Below are 22991 nucleotides of genomic sequence, written 5' to 3'. Positions count from 1 at the left end.
TACAGTCCTTCCCTTCAAGGAAATTGTGTAGGCAAAGTACTGGGCACATCATAGGAGAGCGACAGAGGTTGATACCCTCCTCTATGTGCTTGTTGTTGCTCAGAAGGGCAGGTGACACAGTTGTGGAACAGAGAGACCAGCTCATATTTCCTGGGTGTTGTATACATGCTGCCACCATGCATATATATATATATGTATATATGTATATATATGTATATGTATATGAAATAGGTTTTAAACCAAAGGATTGACCATGATGTACCTGAAAAGCATCTTTGATTTTTGTTCTAGTGAATACCCCTTTTAAGGGGACATTTTAGCATCATCCTAGGTGGAGTTGAGGCATTGGAATATTAATGAGGATGAGTCTCTATTGGGTCATTACCAATACTATATTCATTCAATAAATGCACATCTGCCTACCATGTGCCTGGCACTGGACTCAGTACAGTGATAGAGAAGAAAACAGACATAAACTTCACTGTTCTGTAACTTATGGTGCTGTGCAGAAGACAGATGTTTGCCAAATAACCACATAAACATATGCGTATAATTGCAACCTGTGACAACTGCTTTGAAAAAAAAAATGTGGTTTTTGTTTTATTCTTTGTTTTTAGGATGTGTAATAAGAGGATCCAATTTACCTAAGCAGCTGGCTAGGATCCGAAGGCTTCACAGGAACCTAACAAAGAGGTGTGATTGAACAGGGGCTGAGGGGTCCCTGGGGGTTGCTAGCGGGTTACAGAGCTGATATTGAAGAGCCTGAGACAGGACAGTTTGTATAAAGACACTGAGGCAGAGAACAAGTAGGAGATTGCCTAGAGATGCTATTTCAAGCATTCTAACCAGGAAACATACTCTGACCCTAACATAAAGGAAAACCAACTCAGTTCAGCTATTGAATATCCACGGGGATGAGGGAATGCTGTGGGCTGATGAGCAGATGAGGTTGCAGGAGAAAAAGAGAAAAAGAATGGGTTTTAAGAGAATAGTACACATTCAAGGGAATGCTTTTCTCTTATCTCTTTTTTTGCCTTTTGTGTCTGTGACTCAAAAGGCAAGATAACTAACCTCTGAAACCCTCCAATTTCAGTTGTTTACTCTCTTGAGGAGAAGCCAGTAGCTTAGAGCCGACAGAAAAGTCTAAGTCATAATTCTTATAGTAGAGGACAGGAGATGATGTTTTCTTTAAACCACCAAAATGAATTTTAAATTCAAATCAAAACAGAAAAGGGGATTTCAGAGCCATCCCAAGCATTTGGACAAAAATCAGGTTGAGGTAGGGAAAGAGGACGGAACCAAAAGAACCTAGGAAGCCAGCGTTTACTGTGCGTTTGAAACCCCAGTTTCTTTTCTTTTCTTTTTTTTTTTTTTAAGATTTTATTTATTTATTCATGAGAGACACAGAAAGAGAGGCAGAGACACAGGCAGAAGGAGAGGGAGAAGCAGGTTCCATGCAGGGAGCCCGATGTGGGACTAGATCCCTGGTCTCCAGGGTCACGCCCTGGGCTGAAGGCAGCGCTAAACCGCTGAGCCACCCGGGCTGCCCACAACCCCAGTTTCTTTAAAATTTCCCTACAACCTTCCCTGAAAGGTCATCACTGTAGTTGTTGTTACTTTTATCATCATTTTACTGACCAGGAATGGTAACTAGTTCAAATTACCTGATTAAGTGTGTGTTATTTTCACTAAGCCTCGTAGGAACAAGGGTGGTGTGAGCTTCCTCAGCTGTTTTGTCCTTCTTGCCAATACTGGCCATTTGGCTCAGTAAAAGGGGCTGGCCCCTCTTTGCCCCTGTCACAGCCAACAGTCTATGTTACCCAGTGTCACGGTAATAAGAAGGAGTGTTCTCCTCTGCCAAGGCCACTGGGGAAGCAGGTCTTTGCATTCTCACAGTATACACACTTCTCCTGTGTGTGGAAGAGACTGCATTCTCTGTAGATCCTGCTTTGCAAAGCATTTTGGTTCTACCCTTGGGAAATGTATGTGCAGGAAAGGCTCTGCTTATGAGCCCTTTATTGTGGATTGTTATCAGGTTTCCACATCTTTGGAGAGTGTTTAGATTATAGGCGGAAAAACTGATTTTTTTAAGCTGAAGTTAAGCCAGTACATCATCCCCTCAAAAGTGTCTTCTATTAAAAACAACAGACACCAAAAAAAAGGAAAAAAAAAAAAAAGAAGAAAAAACGACAGACACATACATCTCTCTCTCTCTCTCTCTCTCTCTCTCTCTCACACACACACACACACATACACGCACACACAAACACACGCTATACATAGAGGAAAAAAAAACCCTGCACTGCTGAGAGACCCATTATGGTCTTGCTGTGTATTAGAAGACAGGCACTATTTCTACCAGGCAGTAGCCTCCTGGTCTCCTTGGAGACCACCCAGAGGAGACAAGCAATGTGAAGTCAGGAATCTTGATGGGCAGTGGAATAACCAAGGCTGACTATAGTCCCTTCAGGTGAGGAGCATTCCAGAGAAACATCATGATTCAGATCCAGGAGCTATAATTTTGACTTTACCACTGACCAGTTAAGGAGAATTTGCAAGTCACTGAATTCTTTGTGGTTCAGTTACCTCATCTAAAAGGGCATGGGGGCGGCAGGGTGGGGGCAGGGGAGTATATACTGACCCTTTCTTCCTATGCATTGATTATTCAAATTCTTAAGAATAAAAATATCATATTTTCCAAGTGATCGAATTTGGAAGGTCAACGAAGCCCAAGGATTTGGTAGTCATAAAACTATTTAATATTTGGCCCTTCTGAGCCTCATATGTAAAATAATACCTAGCTCAGATGAGATCATGTATTTGAAACACAAAACATATAATCAAAGGGTAAACACACTGGCACCCAGTAAACATCTCCTATATAATTGTTAATATAATAAGACAGAGCACAATGTAATGATTTTTTAAAAGCACATGATTTGGAAACAGACAAGCCTGGGTTGGATTCCTAGTCTGCCCCCATGTGACATTGGTACAATATTATAACTTGCTGTTTTTACATGGGGAGAATAGTTCTGTTGTGAGGAGTAATTATGTAAACCATTTGGTACCATCTCTGATGCATAGGAAGTATTCAGTATCTATCTGTCTACATATCCATGCACTCATCCATCATGTGTCTATATCTTACAGCGTAGCTTATCATGCTCTGAAACATCTGCTTCTCTGAGACCAAATCACGTTAGAAATATTAACCCACCGAATTCATACAGCTGCATCCAAAGTTTAACCCTTTTCCAAAGAGGGTAATTATCATAACTGCTTCTTTTTTTTTTTTAATTTTTTTAATTTATTTATGATAGTCACAGAGAGAGAGAGAGAGGCAGAGACACAGGCAGAGGGAGAAGCAGGCTCCATGCACCGGGAGCCCGATGTGGGATTCGATCCTGGGTCTCCAGGATCGCGCCCTGGGCCAAAGGCAGGCACCAAACCGCTGCGCCACCCAGGGATCCCTCATAACTGCTTCTTGATAGTACTCAGGGTTTGTTTTTTTTTTTTGCTATAACACCAGATGTGTTTTTATTTGTGATAATAATTTGGACTGGTATCTTTGGAGTTAACTGTGCTATTACTAATTATAGATAGTATCACTGAGAAAAAAGCATGTTGGAGCTTTTGGTGTCCTAAATGTCTGAAATCAATTTATGAAGCTAGGACTAAGCCTCATGATCAGCACATAGTAACTGGTAATGTTCTCTTTCCCCTCTAACTTAATTTGGTTGTCAAGGAAAGATGTAGTGTGATTTAAGCCAAAGGATGATTATCCCAATAGGTGGAGTCTCATCGTAGCCACTATAACGGTCTGTCACACTTGCTTGGTTATATATGAAGCCTGCATAAATGGATATATATATATATAATGTACTTGATTTAAAAATATTTCCACAGAGGATTTCCTCTAAGGTCCTACTCTTTCCTTAACTTTATCAAAGCTTTTCTTGATTTTTTACTTACCCAGAATTAAATTAAATTAACTCTTAGAACAAAAATGTTTTTGTCATAAAAGATATCTAATTTTCAGATCCCGGAATTTCTATAACTGTGTCACATTAAAAACTTTAACATTTTAATACTGCTACAGCATAAAGGTTAAATATAAAAATACATTAGCTTTGATATGAGTATTGAATTCAGCACCTATTTGGCAGAACTATTTATACAAAATAATACAGTTCCTTCTGCTAACAACATAAAAATGTGAGCTTTGATTTCAGTTAATATAAAACCCTAGAATAACCATAGTCAACTAAAAGTTCTAATAATCCATGTCAACCATACCTGGTGATATAGAATTTTTTAAATGGTATTTTTATTTTTGGCCCAACAAAGCATTTCCCCTCCAGGCTATCTAATTCTGAAAGCACATACAAAATCAGGTGTTAAAAAATATTTGATAAAATGAGCTTCAAATGAGATCACCATAAATACAGAAATGGGGCTAAATAAATTGTATAAAAAGTCAATAGTTAGATTGAAAGTCACAAATTAAAAGGATGAATTTTGCTGATGGAAAAAAACCCTCAAACTTGAAGTATAGAATATGAGGCTAAAATATATCATTATTCAGTTAAATGATTAAATCGACAGCCGTAGGTTTAATCCGTTTGATTTTGCAACCTGAGAATGAACTCATATTTACAAGAAAACCACTACTTAACCTATTTGTCTTTCTTGCTATCTGTGATGGTATCTTAAAGCCAAAGGAGAGAAAAAATTGCTTAGAAGTTCAGATGATAGTTGATAACACTGTATTGTGTAATTGAAATTCGCTAAGGGAGTAGAAGTTAAATTGTTCTTACCCCCACCCCAATAAGACAAATATGTGAAGTGATAGATGTGCTAGTTAACTAGATGGGAGAGAATCCTTTCACAATGCAAACATATATCAAATCACCATGATGCACACTTTAAATTGCTTATAATGTGGGGTACCTGGGTGGGTCAGTCAGCTGAGTATCAACTCTTGATCTTAGCTCAGGTCTTGTTCTCATGGTCATGAGTTCAAGCCACCCATTGGGCTCCATGCTGGACATGGATCTATTTTAAAAAAAAAAAACTTACAATTGTATATATGTCACTTGTAACTCAATAAAACTGAAGTCAGAAACAAAGTTCAGGCCCCCATTTATTGAATCCTTTAAGTCGATAATGTAATAGCTTTGAACATTCATTCTAAATAAATAACGTTTTATTTATTTTTTTTTATTGGGAATCCTGAGCACCTGTACTGTTTTACCTCCCTATTCTCCGCTAAAGACTTTACTTTGGGAAGAAGTGTTTGGAAGATACAGCAAGACTTGCTGCTCTACAATAAAACAATTATATGAGAACTTCTGAGAAGTTGCCAAGAACAATCAAGAAAGATGTTGCTTTTTATGCAGAACACTCACTGAAGAATAGCTTTGCATCTTAGTCAATGAGCAGATTCTCATTATTTATTTAGATTCATCTAGCAGTTATTCTCTGAAGAGCTCATTAGAGTAAATTATTCCAATATCATATTCACTTACAGACTCATGTTATTTATCCCTAGGTTTATTTTCATATTTTTGCAGATTTTCTCCACTAAATATGTCTTAATTCTAGTCACATTTCTCTATCCCCACCACCTCAAGCCTACCCCAGCCTATTACTTTTCACTTAGATGAATACAATTTCCTGTAAAGTGGGTTCCACCTCCACTTTTGCCTCCTCCATCTGTTCTCTACTCCACAGTCCCCATGATGTCTTTTCTGCAAAGAAGCCAGCTGGGATTTTAATAAGGATTACATTGAATTGGTAGATCAATTTGGGGAGTATGCTTATCTTAAAAAATATGAAGTCTCTGATCCATGAATGTGAATGTCTTTCCACTTATTTAGGTCTTTTCTAATTTCTTTCAACAGTATCTTATAGTTTTAACACTACACGCGTTGTAGTTCATTTATTAATTTTACTCCTACGTATTTTATTCTTTTAGATGCTATTGCAAGTGGAAATTGTTTTCTTAATCTCATTCTCAGATTGTTCATTATTGCTACGTAGAAAAATAGTCGAGAATCCCTGGGTGGCTCAGCGGTTTAGTGCCTGCCTTCAGCCCAGGTCGTGATCCTAGAGTCCCGGGATTGAGTCCCACATCGGGCTCCCTGCATGGAGCCTGTTTCTCCCTCTGCCTGTGTCTCTGCCTCTGTGTGTGTGTGTGTCTCTCGTGAATAAATAAATAAAATCTTTAAAAAAAAGTGAAAAGAAAAATAATCAATTTCTGTAGTTTGATCATCCTGAAACTTTGCTTAACACATTTAATAGTGGATTCCTTAGGATTGTCCATAGAAAAGCTATTCCTTAGGGTTTTCTATATAAAAGATAATGTCATTTGAAACTAGAGATAGTTTTACTTCTCTCTTTGTAATCTGGGTGTCTTTCATTTCTTTTTCTTATCTAATTACTCTGTCTAGAACTACCAGTGCAATGCTGAATAGAGATGGTGAGAGTAGTCATCCTTGTTCTTGTTCTTTTTCTTAAAGGGTAAAGTTATGATATTCACTGTGAGACTATAGATGCCTTTGATCAAGTAGATTCCCTTGAATCTAGTTTCCCTTTAAAAGGGAAAAGATTCCCTTTTATTTCTAGTTTATTGAATTTTTTTTTCATGAAAGGGTGTTGAATATTATCAAATGCTTTTTCTGTGTCTGTTAAGATTGTCATGTGGTTCTTGTCCTTTTCCCTCGCCATTCTTCAGATTATATAATCTCTATTGCTCTATCTCAGGTATATGCACAGTTTCTCTGGCCTCCTTCCCCAGGGACAGTACAGTTTTAGCCAGTTCTCTTTGACTGAACCCTCTAAGCTTCAGTCTGGTTATCACATCTACCAGTTAGTTTCCACTGATTGATAGCTGATTCCTCTATTGCTTTTGACAATACCCTGGGTCATAAATTGCCCCATAGTCTGATCTAGATAAAGCTAGCCTCCTCTGCAGGAATAGTCTTTGAGGTTTGATTTACTTCATCAGGGCTCTTTTTAGCTATCTTGCTCTTTGTTTTCCTGTCATAGTTCTAGCTGCTCAACAATTTGTCCTGTTGTTATTAAGGAGACTCTCCCTAATTGTTCACCTCTGAGAACTTTACTGCTTTCATTAATGCTCTTGGACTTGAACTTCCTCATGCTGTTACAAATAAAGGGATGCTTTTCCTGATTTCTTTTTTTTTTTTTTTAAGATTCTATTTATTTATTCATGAGAGACACACAGAAAGAGGCAGAAACACAGGCAGGGGGAGAAGCAGGCTTCCTAGGGGGAGCCTGATGTGGGACTCAATCCCAGGAACCCAGTATCAATCCCTGAGCTGAAAGCAGATGCTCAACTACTTAGCCACTCAGGCATCCCCCCGATTTCTTTATTTAAGTTGATATCACTCTCTCTCTTCATTTGCCTTGCTTTATTTTTTTTCATAGCCCTTACATTGACCCAATATTCTATTACATATGTGTTTATTTTATCTATCTCCACCATTAGAACAGAAGCTCCTTGAGGGTAGCGTAATGCTGTATACCTAGTTCTTAGAAGAATCCTTAGCATATAGTAGACATAATAAATAATGGGTAAATAAGTGATGCAGTGAATAGTGAGGGAATAAATGTCAACAAATACCACTATCAAAAAAGGATGAGGGAAAATTTATAGCAAGAGTCTAGCATTTGCATAGAGATGACTATTCAGAGAACCTTTGAAGTTTACAATAACACAACAGTGTTGAGAAAATGACAGGTAGAGTGGGATGAGCAGGCCTAATGCTCTAAAAGAAAATAAACTCAAAAATAATAACGATGATAGCACTAATTATAGTAACAACACAACTCACACAAAGTGATGCTTAAAGTGGACCAAGCCCCATGCTGCGTTTGGGTCCTTTATTAAATATTCACAATAATGCGTTGAGGGAAGTACTGTTTTACAGATATGTATCGTGAACACAGAAAGGTTAAGGAGTAAATGCAGGGCACAACTGGCAAATGGCAACATTCTGTGTCCAGACTGGGCAATTAGAGACTTCAGGACCTGTTTTATTAAGTAAGCTATACTACTATGCCTAAACATACATGGTATTAGGGATGGAGAAGATGGTTAAAAGTAAAGGAAATAAAGTCAGAATCTTCACAGACCTTAAGAGCTGAGCGAAAGGTGAGGTCATGTTAATATTAATTCTCAAATTAGTTTGGCCCACAACATTATCTTTTGTGATCTCAGTCTTCTGTGAAGTCTGCTTTCTACACCTCCCCACATAGGTTCTGAGGGATCCCTCTCAAGACATGTCATTTGTCTCACAATAATTCCAAGTGTGGTCTAGGCATTACTATTTTTCTGCACAGGTATCCACTGGGCTTGCATGACCTCCTGCTGAACATCCTGGTCTTCGTGGGTGTCCTGTGGCTACTCTATGGCCTTCATCATCAACGTACTAATTCCCAAGACTAGAATCACAATGATTAATGAGTCTGGAGCAGAATTGAAGACCATGCTTATGGCACTCACTCTGTGGTGCATTTTATCTATAGTCTGGGGAGCCAAGCAATGCTGCTTGTGCCCAATTCTGTGAGTGTTCCTTGTAAAGAGATCCCCCCCATATGATTTAGTACTAGGCCCATGGATTCCATCTTGGGAAGATACTTGAAGTTGCACCCCTTTCAGCCTTTATGTATCCATATAAGCCTGCATGCATGGTCTCCTTTTTCCTCTTAAAGCAAAGCAAAAGCAGTAGCATAGATGGTTCTGTGAGAACAGATGTTCTTTAAGTGCTGTTTGCTAATCATGATCACTGTTGAATTTCAGCCCTGACACAACCTCAGCTTAAACTGGTTGCCCCCATTGTCTCCAAAGCTGTTGCCCCGATATTACATTATATTTTCACATCTCATTAGTATTTCCAACTTGTATATGATCTTAATTTTGTGGCATGAGGAAACCAACTAGAAAAGCAAACACGACACATGCTGCTTGTCCTCTCTAGGGTTCCAGTCTCTAAAATTCACTGTTGGAGTCACCTATCCAGAATAGTTCCTGACTATGAGAATGATCACTTGGGAAAACGCCTCAGGCTTGAGAAAGGGATTGCATGAGAATGCAGTTTTCTTTCATTTGCAATGCGAGACAGTGGTGTCTTACTTGGAAGAATTAAAGCAATTGTTAGCCCTGGTGACAGAGAGTGGCAAAAACAATGTAAACTCTGAAATCAGACACTCTGTGTTTAGAATCCTGGTTTTTTCATTTCAACTGAATTCAACAAACACACATTGAGTACCTACTGTATATGTCAGCCACTGCTAGGCACCAGTGACAGAGATGAATAAACCATTATCCCAAAATGATAGAATTCAAAGTCTAGTTGGGCAAATCACTTTAGATAAAAATAGACAAAAAGATGTACTAGGTCAAGTATAGTACAAAATTTCCTATTTATTTGAAATTAGATCGCATTAATTGAAAGTTCTTAAGCCTTAATTGAATTTCTTCATCCATCAAATTGATGACCCTAATACTTTAAAACATTATTTTAAGGCTTGGAAAATTGTGCATATATATGTGTGTATACAAATGCATGCATATACTCACAGAGACAGAGAAAGAGAGAAAGAGGGAGAGAGAGAAAAAATAATGCGCAAACCCGTACATTTTTTACCAAGATTTGCCTTTTGGTAATAAGGTTAAATAACCTCTTGGAACTTCTGCCTTAAGTTGAAGGATGAAACATTTGCTTCTATTCTCTTCTGTTCCAAGTTTCATTGACATATCTGAAAAATGTAGTTTAAAAGAAATAATTCCTAACAGTGATGGGAAAAAAATGGAAGTCTGCTATCAGGAAGGAAAAGTCGAAAGGCGTTGTAATTATGAAGGAATCAGAGCTAAAAGAATACAACCCAAAATACAAGTTGGAGACAAGTATCTCAGATGGGATCCGTCTCTCCCCAGACAGAAATTTTAGAGTCAGAGTCAACAAATAGAAACAGAGTCAACAAATGGAAACAAGACAACCATCAGGGTAGTTCATTAAAGGTCTTCCTTCAAAATAGCTAGGCTAGTTGGTGGCCCACTGCTTCTCTGCTCACACTGCCCACCAGGAGGAGCCCTGGGGATACTGTGGGGTAGCCAAAAAGGCAGAGCAAAGGTAGAGATAAAGCTGTACTTTTGGGGACAGCCAGGAATTAAAAATGGAAACGGCAAAGTAGACACCAGGATTTACCCCTAGACTAAAACCAAGGCATGAGTTTCTACAGAGACAGTTCTGATATAGAGACTCTCAGAGAAGCATTTGGGTAATAGGAAAAATGGGGAACTCTACCCTATTCCCTTAGGCTTCTGCACACTCTGCCCAGCTTCATCCACAGACCCCCTTTCTCAATAAACACCACTTGTCCATGGCCAGGACTTCTAGTCACAGCAGGGAGATAGGAATTCTCCTTTGTGAATGAAAATAGACCCCTAACCAATAGAACTTTAAGTCTAAACTATCAACTCAAAATAGGAACATAGAGTTTTAAATCTTCAAATATTTCAGGAAAACTAATAATATGAAACAGAGGCACTGGTATCATGAAAACACAAGAAATACACAAGGAAGTAGAGTTAATCAGCTGGGGGTGAGGACAACAGAAAACATTAACAAAATTGGAACTGTAGCTGTTATAAATCAAGACAGAATTCTTGGAAATAGAAAAGGAAACAGGAGATTGCAAAGTAGATATGAGTGAAACACAAATTGGTGGTCTAAGAGACTGAAAGAGGAGAGTCTCCCAGAATTCACTGCAGAGAAAAGAGTAGGTTGACATGGTTTCAGAGGTTGGCTCTGACCTTATGCAAAAAAAAAAAAAAAATTATCTGGGTCATCGCTACCACAGCAAAGCTAGTGTTTGCTTTGTATTTGGGAAGCTGGACCAGGGATGGGTTTGAGATCCCAGGTGGGTGGGTTTTATTATTATTAGGGTTGGCTTTGTATTTTATAGGAATTCATTTTATTTCATGTTATTTCCTTCTCTACATTAATGCTTTATGTCTAAGAGAGTAAGAGTATGAATCTGTTTGCCATTGTGAAGGGACCATCAGCCGCCACCATCCACTGTTCAAAATTCTTTTTTAAGATCATCGAAGCAATATTTGAGATGGATGTGAAAGGCCTCCTAATTTGGGCTATTTCTAAATATCTTCTGGTGGATGGCTGGATGTATAATCTATATAATCGAACTAAGAATCGCTTTCCTATACCTGGTCCTTACGGAGAAGGGGAAGGCAAACTCAAAATCTCCGTTGGGGCTGATAACTAATGGTGGATATAAAATACAGATGCTGTATTTTATTAGAGAAACTTAATTTTATGATAGCAACTCTGGGCCGTTTATACCATGAAAAACTCGTAGAGAAGTTTGCCACAATTTCATACCCTAGCGATGCCTCCACAGACTTTATGGGAGTGTTATGTAAGATCATTAGAGCAGAGCTGGTTGGAGTATGTCCCCAGTGAGCTACCTGCCACAAGCAGCCAAGTTAGAGACTTGTCTGAACCTATGTCCCCGAGATAGGTCTTATGTGAAAGAACTTTCTCTGATATGATAAATATGTGCTTCCTCCCTAGCCTTTGCTTATGTGAACAAAGGTGATTTTTTTTCTTACGGCAAAGTTCTCTAAAATGACTATGGCACAGACAGTTTTAAAATAGATTCAATCTCCCGAGGAGCTGTGGGTAACCAAAATAGGGATCATTTTGGGTGGGTGGGGGACATCTTCGGGAAAGGGATAGGAAATTGATTAGGGGATAGGTTTCAAAACTCTCTAAAAGTGTAAGTTTTTAAAAGCCTATATTTAATGAGATCATTTTGTTTGTAATGATTCCGTTAAGGTAGGAATTGTTGACTGGATTAACAAGACTCCAAAACTTAAAATGAGTGAGCATACAAGCTTAAAATTCATTTCAGAACAATGTGTCCTTCAAGATTATAACCGGCTATAGGCACTCACACTTCCAGGCAATCTGTAGTCACTCAGGCAAATTCCTGAGGAGCCTGGGAAATTTTATGCACTGTGGCTGGCAAGAGAACAGTTATGAAGCCCACTATGTGCCAGTTGAACATACGGCAGTCTGTAAGTGAAAAGAGAAATTTGAAAAATATTAGGACCAGAATTTAGATGAGATGTTCATTCTGGAAAAAAATTGTAAATCAGAGATTCCGTTCACTTTATATACTCAAAGATAGCCCAGAGAAACCACCCCCCCTCTTTTTTTCCAATCAGGTATATTTAGAATATCTCTACCTACTCTCCCACGATATTCTGGGATAAGAGGTTAAGAATGGCAGTGCTTTCCTGAAATGTCTGAGGTGGCTCAAAGAGTTTAACAACTGGATCAAGATGCCAATGGTTTCAAATCTTTAGCAATCTAAAGATGGACAAAACTGGAGCTTATGTAACACTCTCCAGAACTGCTTCAACATTTGTTTGCTCTAGAACTCTGTGGCTAACTACACTTGTTTCTGTTAATAGTAGAAGTTCACAAAGTACAATCCACAGGCCAAATGTGGCCTGCTGCCTGCTTTTATAAGTAAAATATCATTGGGACGCAGCCGTTTGTATATATTGTCTATGACTGCTTTTGACTTATAACGGCTGATTTGAGTAGTTGTGGCAGGGCTCATAGGGTACTCAAAGCCTAAAATACGTACTATGTGGCCATTTATGGAAAAAGTTTTCTGACCTCTACCTAGAGCATCCCATAATATGACACAAGTTTCCTGAAGATGCTCATTCAAATGAGGGCAGACAAGTACTGAATAATAAAGTGCTACGAAATATGAATGAGAGCATCAGTGTGGACAAAACTCAAAGTAAACTCCAGGGGTGCCCGGGTGGCAAAGTTGGCCAAGAGTCTGCCTTTGGATCAGGTCATGATTCCAGGGCCCTGGGATTGAGCCCTGAGTCGGGCTCTCTGCTCAGTGGGGAGTCTACTTCTCTCTCTCTCTCCCTCTGCCTCTGCTGTGCACACACTCTCTCTCTGTCAAATTAATAAATAAAATCTTAAAAAAAATAAAGTAAACTGTGTTGTGAGCCCATTCAGGAAAGATCCTGAAGTCTGCTGGGGTCACTACTGTGCAACCACTAGAGACACTGGCCACATTATGGTGTGTGCCCACAGATATCCCCGTCCATTGGCACCACAGCTACAGGAGGTTTAATCCTCTGTACATCTACATGGTCGGCTGTTTGGAGCCCAGTTTGTGCCATGGAGGAGATATGGCAGGAACCCTGACATAATGGCCATCATTTTTCACAAGTCTCACCCAATCTGGTGAGCCACTGTCCTTCCAGCATCATCACCATCAGGCCTGAGAGATATCATTTAGATTTTTATTTTCAAAGAAGGTGCCATATTTAGTAAATAGAAAAGAAAAGTGATTTATCTAAGAATAGAGTTGTGGGTTGATAGGTTTTCATGGAACTCCAGTTTTGTATGGCGTTGGTATCAGATTTTAGAGGCTTGTTTTGAAGGGACATGCAGGGTGAGTATGCTCAAGTTCCCTGCTTGCTGAGTATTGAGGGGTTTTCTGGAATGTGGGATTTCCATGCTAAAACTATGCAAGTTCTGGGCAAACCAAGAAAAATTAGTTACCCTAGGGCCATCACTCGTCAAAGTAAAGTTTTGGAGGAGAGTGAGATTACCATCAGAACAGTGTGGGTTGTTCCTTTTTCCCCCTCCCCTTTGATTTACAACCAACAGGGCATCCAGAACTGAGCAAAAGTGCCTCTGCGTAGTACACCAAAACACCTGCGAGATCCACCCACATGTGCATCCAAAAGTGGGTCAAGAGGACCTCAGAGGAGGCTATGCGCCCAAGGGAGTCTGAGGATGGTCCCCACTTACTGCTATCAGGAAAAAGGTAATTTGGAGAGTACATGAATGGGAAATAGAGAATTTGTGGAGGACTAGCCCAACTGATGCGAGAACTTGGTGAGGCTTTGGAGACACAGACAATTCTGGAATCAGAGGAAAGGGAAGGAGAAGGTGAGGCAGCCCCATTTCCAAGAGCTAATGCTGCAACATGCTGGGATTGTGCTGGTGGCAGCGTAGCAGCTGGCAGTAGTTACCTCTCTGGCAGAGGAGGTGGCAAATGAAGTGTGTAGCATATTTGGCTCAATAAGGGAAACCAAAAAAACTTGTGCTATAGCACCACCTCCTGGAAATAAAGAGAAAGGCTTCTAATTGCCTATTGTTGAACTGTTACCATCAAGGTAAATGAAGCCTTCCATAAATAAGAAAGGAGTTTGCTACCTTAAATGTGACGGCAGAGGCGCATTTCATGAAACACTATGAAAAGTCATAGTAATATGGGGTCACAAAAAGAAGATGACAATTCAGCCACCGAACTCTAGGACACGGCATACTGCAATCTAACTGATAATTCAAAATAGCTGTTATGGAAAACAAGCTCACGGCTGCCAGAGGAAAGGGAAGTGAGGATGGGCAAAATAGGTGAAAGGGAGTGCTTCCAGTTATGGAATGAATAGATTGGGGATAAAAGGCACAGCATAGAGAATATAGTCAATGATTTTGTAATAGCGTTGTAGGGTAATGATGCTGACTACACTTGTGAACATAGCATGACTTAGAGAGATGCTGAATCACTATGTTGTACATTTGATGCTAATGTAACATTGTGTATCAGCTACCCTCAAATAAAAATTTTTAAAACAAAAACACAAATCCCCAAATGGCTGTTATGAAGAAATTCAATGAACTACAGAAAATGCAGAAAGGCAATTAATTCAATAAACCCAAGAATAAAATTAATGAACAGAAGGACTACTGTACCAAAGAGATTGAAATTACTTTTAAAAAAGAAATCTTAATTCTGGAACTGAAGAAGTCAATAAATAAGATGAAGAATGCATTAGAAAGTTTTGGTAATAGGGCAGATCAGATGACAAAAAAAGAATAAACCTGGAAGATAGGAATTTAGATTTCTTCAGGTGGAAAAGGAGAGAGAAATAAGATTTTTAAAAAGTGAAGAAACCCTATGAGGGTCTCAGACTCTAGTAAGAGAGGCAATCTAAGAATCAAAGGTGACTATAGTTAACAATACCGTATTGCACGTTTGAAAGTCACTAAAAGTGAATCTTTAAAGTCCTCCTCACAAGAATCAAATCATTATTTTGTGTACCGGAAACTAATAGAATGCTACATGTCAATTACATTTCAATAAAAAATAAAATCAGGAATGATGATATTAGATTAATCCAATTCATAGTTGAGTTCTCTTAGAAAAGCACGTCATTTAGCAAGCTATTTAATTGCCTGAGATGATACGTAAAAGAAAACAAATACGTACATTTAATATTATCACAGTATGTCAAAACCTTGCAGTCCTATCCTAATCCCTATCAATAGTGGGAGATAAAGTCAGATTAATTTAGTGATGACAGTTTAGCCATCTGGATGACTATCTTTTCTAGTAATGGGGAACTGGAGGAGCAACTGACATTTACTGATTTTTACTTAGGTTGGATAATACCTCTTCCCAGAAAGCAGAAGCAGAGGTTCTACTTCTCGTGCTAGCCATGGAGAGAGAAGTGTGAACAAGTGAAAAGGTAGTATTTCACATCTCACGTATGTACGGAGAAGACACTTTTGGATGCAATACTAAAGACTACATATAACAGACATAATAATGTATTACAGGGTTGCCTGAGGACTATATATAAGATAATGTGAGGAAAATACTTAATGGAAGGCATAAGTATTCAACAGATGCTAGCTAATAGGATTATTAATCATAATCATTAATGCAACTCTAACATAATACCAAGTAATGACAGTATTTATAAGCAACAGTCTTGGAAAGTTACCGTCCTATTTCTGAGTTTTCTTTCCCATCTAGAAAATGAGCCTAATGATTCTTTTTTTTTTTTTTTTTTTTTTTTTTTTAGCCTAATGACTCTTACCCCCAAGAGTTGCTGAAGGGATGATATAAAAAAATATTAAATTCTTATTTATTTGAGATACAACTGACATATAACCTTATGTTGGTTTCATATGTATAACATAATGATTCAACATTTGCATATATAGTGAAATTGTCACCACAATAATTCTACTTTAACATCCATCAAACACAGTTATAGTTTTCTTTTCGAAGATTTACTCTTCTACCCATTTTCAAATATATAATACAGTATTAGCTATACTCATCACGCCGTACAATACATCTCCAGGGCTTATTTATTTTATATGAAATTCTTAATATCAGTCTGGCACATACTGAGCATCCATCCATCCATCTATACATCAATCCAACCATCCATCTTCCCACTAAGCAAACAATTATTGAGCATATGCAACGTGTTTTGTGCTACTGTGCTAAGTGTTGGTCAGTCACTGTATATAAATTATACTCTGTAATTTCATAGAATTTATTTTCTGTTAAATTATAAACAAAATATGTATATTGACTTAAATTTGACTTTATTACAGTAGATAAATTAAGGTTTTTATTTACAAATTGGGAATGATAGCAAATGAGAGATTGTGTGTGAATGAGGAGACTTGTGTACCAAGGCTAAGGAATTCAGAAATAAATAGCATCCAGCCGACTGCTGGCCAGTATGATGAGGCCTATGCTGTAGTACAAGGAGATGACAAGTTCCCCAGCAAAGGTAGAATCAAATTAATAGGCAGCTTCTGGAGCTGTGCTGGTAAGTATAAATACAATGGTAAAATAGGCATTTGCTGAGTAAATTAATAAATTCATCCTCTAAGAGGCGCCTGGGTGGCTCAGTCAGTTAAGCATCTGACTCTTGATTTCAGCTCAGGTCATGATTTCAGGGTCTTGGGAACGAGCACCACCTTAGGCTCTGTACTCAGCAAAAAGTTTGCTGGACATTCTCTCTCCCCTTACCCCACCATCTGCTCATGTGCACACACACACTCTCTCAAATAAATCAATCTTTAAAATAAACAAACTCATCCTCCAAGAAAAAAAATGTACTGTAGAGATGCAGTAACCAAAATGAGGACGGAAACACAAATGTTAAGGAAACAGGAAAACATGGGATGATTTTTTTAAAAAATAAAAATGCAACGTTAGGAGCAGCTAAAGTAAAGACCCACTATAACTATCTATTAAGTTTCTCTGGAAAGAGCTGGTCATTCTCAGGAGAACTGTGAACCTCTCACTTGAGGCGTGAGTATTAAGGAACTAAGGAAACCATCATAGATGATGAGTTGGCTAGGGCTCAATCAGGTGGGAAGTCTACCTGGAACTAAAGAAGTCAAATCCACCCTTAACTACAAAAAGCAAGCACAGGGTCCTTCACGGGAGACAAAGCAAAACAGTTAAGAGCTAAGTGGATGCAGAAATGGAAAGTAAGCAAGGAAATTAAGGTTAAGGTCAGAGAAAATAAGACTATTTCTGTAAACAGGGTCAGGATGCTTGAAGCTTAAAATTAGGTGTTGGCCTGGCTTAACCTGGAATAAACGTTTTTGCCTGGTGATTCAGTTACTAGATCTATCTGGTGTGTGTGTAAATTACTGGCGAATAAAAACATGGGAGATTGGAATTCTTCCCCCATATGCTAAGATTTCTTAAGTTATAATGCCATTAGATTTCTTCTCTATAGGAGTGTGGTCTTCCAAAATACAGGGACTCCTGCTCTGCTTCTAGAAAAACAAGTTGTGCTTTAAAAATAGTACTGTAGAAATTGTTTCGTGAGAATTACATAGGCCTTGAATCTAGTTCCTTGCTGAGAGGAAGTATAGGTTTGAGGTGTACTCATGTTCCTCCATAAAATTCATCTGTCAACCCTAGCAACTACCCTAAAATACCTTATAATATCCAGACATGCATATAAATAGAACACCTCAAAGTCTGGAGGAAGCCAAGTGAATAACATCAGTTATTCTAGCAACACTTCACTTTAGGGTGAAGCCCCAGTTTGGATATCAGGACGTCATCATCATCATTGCCATCATCATCATCATTATCACCATCTTTACAAGGGATTTCTTTACAGGTGACAATTTTTTTTTAAATAAGTATAATGTGTGGATGCATTAAATGGTGAAAACCTTGGGCTTCTGCACTGATGAGGATGTTTGATGGTCTCTGTTTCAGAATATTCTACTTGTGGAGTTTGAAATTCATGGAATACCTTAAAGCGAAAGTACTGCTCTAGATAAAGGCCATACAAATCATAAAACAAGCAAATTTAAAAAATTTTTGCATTAGAGGCACAGGCATTATCCCATTGTCTTAATTAGTAAAATGGGGGCTCAGGGAGTCTATGTGGTCTAAGGGCATCTAGTTCACTAGATAAAAGAGAGGAACTTGGAATGCAGCTGAATTTCCAAATCTTTGCATTCTACTGTGAATGAAGAATCTAAATCCTAATTCATGTGGCTGGAAAGTTACATTGCGACAGGGATACCTTGCACAGGTTACCAGAATGAAATTGAACAATATTCATTAGACATAGGTATGTGGTTTTCATCCAGGCATCTGGCAAGGTTGCTGTTGGCAATATTGACATTCTGGAAACACAGGCTGTCTGGTGTCTAGAGAGTAACTTTTCTGAAGGACTGATGTTCAAATGGAAACTTCTGGATGGGCAGAGACCTTGGACTTCAGTTCTGTTGCACATCTTGAATAAAGACGTAGTGGTCGTATTTAGGATCTAAAAAGTTCTGAAAACCCGTGTAGCAAAATAAAATTTAGGCAAGATCAATGCAAAGGTCTTCTCTTGGTTCCAAAAGCACAGGATGGAGGAGATGTGGAGACAGTTCTTTTTTTAAAAAAAACAACCACAGTATAAAGAGATATCATTTCACAGGTCTGAGCACACAGAAGCATTTCCTGGAGTTCTGGATGAATCCCTATGAAGAAAAAAGTTAAATGAGCTGAAGGGTATTGAAAGTAGAGAGGCTAGGAGGCTGGAGGAACTCAAAGCCACACCACGTGAATATTCTTTTTAATAGATCATGGCCCCTGGCTTGGAGAAGACTCAGACTGGACAAGGCAAATGTCACCAGGTCCTTGCAGGGCTATTGTGTAGGAAAGGGCTTAGGCTTTTTCTCTGTGGCTATGAGGGGGGATTAGGAGATGTGGGTAGATAGTACAGTAAGACATTTCCGTTTGTAAGCAATGAATCACTTGAAATGTCAGTACTGTCACAGGATGAGCAGGCAGGCTGGATGATGACTTGGAAGGGTGTTTCTAGTAACTGTGTATCTTCAAACACTGAGCTGCTGAGCTTCACAGATCCCTCCCCTGCTCTTTAAATATTTGACGGGATATCATCACCAGCCTCATTTTTACACAGGGTCTCAATATTGAAAATCAATCCTTTAATGAGCTTAGGAGGATTTTGAATATCTGCAGCAGAGTTCAAACAGAGTTTACTTTGCGTATTGATTTAATAGGTAAGAGCAGGAAGCTCGCAAATGCTATATGCAAATTTGTTCCAAATGAGCTCCGAAAATGGATTTGGAGCTAATTGTTTTGGCACTTATTTTACTGGGGATGAAACACTGGCCAAACGTATTTCAAAGTGAGGAAGAGGCTCTGTGAGCATCAAACCTAGGAAAAGGAGCAGTAGCATGCAAGAAATTTGGAAAAGGAGAACATTCCATCTGAAGCCTCAAGGGAGGAAAGGGAATGTTGGCTGAAGTCTTATTTGGAAGCCACAGAACGGTGAAAATAATTAGTGTCAAACAACTTATAGCACTGCATTTCCAGCATGGGTCATTTTTAAACATGAACTTTTATTGTTTCAGTATAATCTATAGACAGAAAAGTGCAAAAATTGTAAGGGTAAAACCAGATGAATTACCACAAACCAAGCACATTATCTCCCAGATCAAGAGTGAGTATAGAAGTCCTCCTACTTTCAACCACTTACTTGTGACATCCTGTATCAGTTTTGACAGTATTTAAATTTTATATAAATGTAATCACTCAATGACTTCATTTGTGGCTGGCTTCTTTATATTATATTATTTTTTAATTTTTTTTTATTGGAGTTCAATTTGCCATGGCTTCTTTATATTAATACGATGTACTGGCTTTGGCAGCACATATACTAAAATTGGAATGATATGTTAATACAATGTCTGCAAAATTCATCCGTGTTTTTGTACGTAGCATTACCTCATTCGTTTTCATGGCAAGAGCAATTCTGGACATTCCACACTTTTGTTTTTGTAATATGTTTATTTTTGACCTCTGGGATGTTCCAGATTTGGACTGTTATACCTACTGCTATTATGAACATTCCTGTAACTTGCTTGGTATACACACATATGCATTTTCTGTTGGGTGTGTAGCTAGGAATACAATTGCTGGTTCACGAGACATTTGTATGTTCAGCTGTAAAAACATAGCTTTGGTGTGCCACTTTTCCACTCCCTCTAGCAGTGTATGAAATTCTATTTACTCCATATCCTCTGCAATACTTAATGCTCTAAGTCATTACACTGTATTTAAATTTTAAATTTTAATTGTGAGGTATTAAATTCTATTTAAATTTCAGCTATCTGGTGTATAGTTAGTGGTATTGCATTGCGGTTTTTATTTGCAGTTCCCAAATCACTAATATGTGCTTACTGGGAAATCTTTTGCAAACTGCCTATTTGTGTATTTTGTGTATACTAACTTCATTGTATTATCGTTTTGTTCCCGATCCATACCTGATATGAGTTCTTTGTCAGTTTATGAACTATAAAAATCTGTTCCTACCCTATGATTTGCCCTTTTATTCTCTTGATGATGTCTTTGTTGGGCATAAAAATCTTCTTTCAATGTAGTTTAGCTTATCAGTATCTCTAGTGATTAGAGATTTCTGTATTCTAAAATAAATCTATATCCCAAGGTCATAAAGATACTTTGTTATCTTCAAAATAAAATATTTCCTGATTGCCATTTGTATTTATTTTTTATTGTTTAAATTACTATTATCAAGATTTTATTTATTTATTTGAGAGAGAGAGAGCACAAGTAGGAGGGAGAGGCACAAGGAGAGGGAGAAGCCTACTACTCCCTCTTGAGCAGGGAGCCCAACTTGGGGCTGGACCAAGGATGCTGAGATCATGACCTGACTGGCCATCTAGGTACACCTAGTGTTTGAATTATTTAGAAGTCTATTGAGTAATTTTCAAACATAAAGTTTTTATTGTTATCTCATTTCATTATTGATTTCTAGCTTAACTGTATTGTTGTCAAAAATGTACTCTATATAATTTTACTTTTTTTATATTTTTAAAAAATTTCTTTTAGAGTCATCATTTGGTTAATCAGCTTGGCATTTGATGTGAATTTTGTATTTGTTGAATATAAGTTATGTAAATGAGGTCAAATGTATTGATTGCATTGTTTAAATATACTATAACCATATTGAATTTTTGTCTGCTTGATGTATCAGTTACTAAGAGACATCTGTTAAGATCTCCCTATGTTTATGAATTTATACCTTGGATTTAGTTTCATCATTGTTTTGCTTTATATAGTTTGAAATTCGTTATTAAGTGCAACAAATTTACAACTATAATATTTTGGAAAGATTAACTCTTTTATCATAATAAAATTTCCATTGTTTATGCCCAATAAAGTTTCTTACCTTACAGTCTAATTTGTCTGATAAATATATTAAAAATACATAGCTATACTGGCCTCAATGTTTTTTCCATCCAATTTAGGGTTTTTGTGTTGTTGTATTTTAGGTGTGTCTTTCAATCAACATTGAGTCACATGTATTTTTTTCATCTAGTCTAAAAAACTTTGTTTTTGACTGCTTACACATTTACATATTATTTCCTCTTTTTTTTTTATTTCCTCTTTAAATATTACTTCTGCTTAACTCTTTCTCTTCTCTCTTTCTAGGACACGAATTATGAACATGTTAGAACTTTTCCCTGTGTATTCTTTTGTGATTTCATGTAATTTTTTCCCTTTCTTCCCTCCTCTGTTCTTCAATCTGGTATTTTCTTCTGATTTATTCTAGTTTCATCTTCCGGTCTCATTGTCTATTAGTCCCCATTAATTATTTAATTTCATTATTTTACTTTTCTGTTTTAGAATTTCTATTTGAATTTTAAGATAGATTCCGGAATAAAATATAAAATTCTCTATATTTCACCTTATTTCTTCAAACTATTAATCACAGTTATCTTAAAGTCCCTCAGTCTGGATCTCCTTATGCATTTGTTTCTATTTTGTGTCTATTTTCATGATTTTGGCTATTAGGTTTTATCTTCTGACATGCCTGTTAATATTAATCGAAACTCGAGGAACTCTCCTTAACTTGTTGGGTGGGATGCTCCCTGATTCATGGGTCATTTAATAAAACCAACTGTATCTTCAGATTATAAAATATATATTTACTGAAACAAGCATTATGTATAAAAACTTTGAGAGCTAGTTTACTGATCTAGATAGTGTTATTCTCCAGACATTACTTTTGCTTGGGGTAGGAAGGAGAATCTCCTAATCTATTCAATGATTATTTACCTAAGTTAGTTGCTTAGAAACTGGGCTTTAACTTTGTGATGGCAAAGCATTTCTAGTTCATGCTTTTTCCAAAGGTGTAGTCCTACAAATGTCCCCCTTGAAAGCATAATTATAAGGACATCACCTTCTTGGTGGTCCCTGAACTCTAATTCTGCACCTAACCCAGATGTCCTTCACTTCTGAGCCTCCTAGCTACCCCTTTCTGCTCGATTTCTCAGTGGCCAGTTACAAATCAGAAATACCTTGCATGAAAACTAGAGTTGAAAATCACATTCACCATTTGTATTTCCCTTTTCCTGGGGATTTTGTTTTTCCAGGTTCTTACTGCCTGGCCAGCTTTCTATACCAACAGATTTTCAAACCAATAGATTTTATATTCTATCCAATTTTTGTAGTTGTTCTCAGGTGGGCTTATATGGAACAGTCTCCTCTACCATTACTAAACACTAAAACTCCTC

The 22991-nt window shown here is 37.7% G+C and overlaps 1 protein-coding gene across 7 annotated transcripts in view; it reads right to left on the bottom strand.

Annotated features, from left to right (window-relative positions):
* Positions 1-22991, bottom strand: part of THAP5 (THAP domain containing 5) — a 145440-nt gene that overhangs the window by 47086 nt on the left and 75363 nt on the right. The window contains exon 4 of one of the 7 annotated variants that reach the window (XR_012010653.1): positions 4954-5058. The exons of 4 other annotated variants lie outside the window; for them this stretch is intronic. Coding sequence is in view for 2 of the 3 variants with exons in the window: in XM_072783461.1 (XP_072639562.1) it covers positions 12059-12125 (67 nt within the window). In the remaining variant the exon portion in view is untranslated. Of the gene's footprint in view, positions 1-4953; positions 5059-11932; positions 12126-16013; positions 18906-22991 lie in introns of those variants that run through there. 2 more of the 7 variants (XM_072783461.1, XM_072783462.1) reach the window with 2 other exon arrangements.

The sequence above is a fragment of the Canis lupus genome, chromosome 18 (genome assembly GCF_048164855.1).
Source record: "Canis lupus baileyi chromosome 18, mCanLup2.hap1, whole genome shotgun sequence".
NCBI classification, from domain to species: Eukaryota; Metazoa; Chordata; class Mammalia; order Carnivora; family Canidae; genus Canis; species Canis lupus.
Note: the sequence above shows the minus strand (reverse complement) of the source record. Positions and strands in the feature narration are given on the sequence as shown.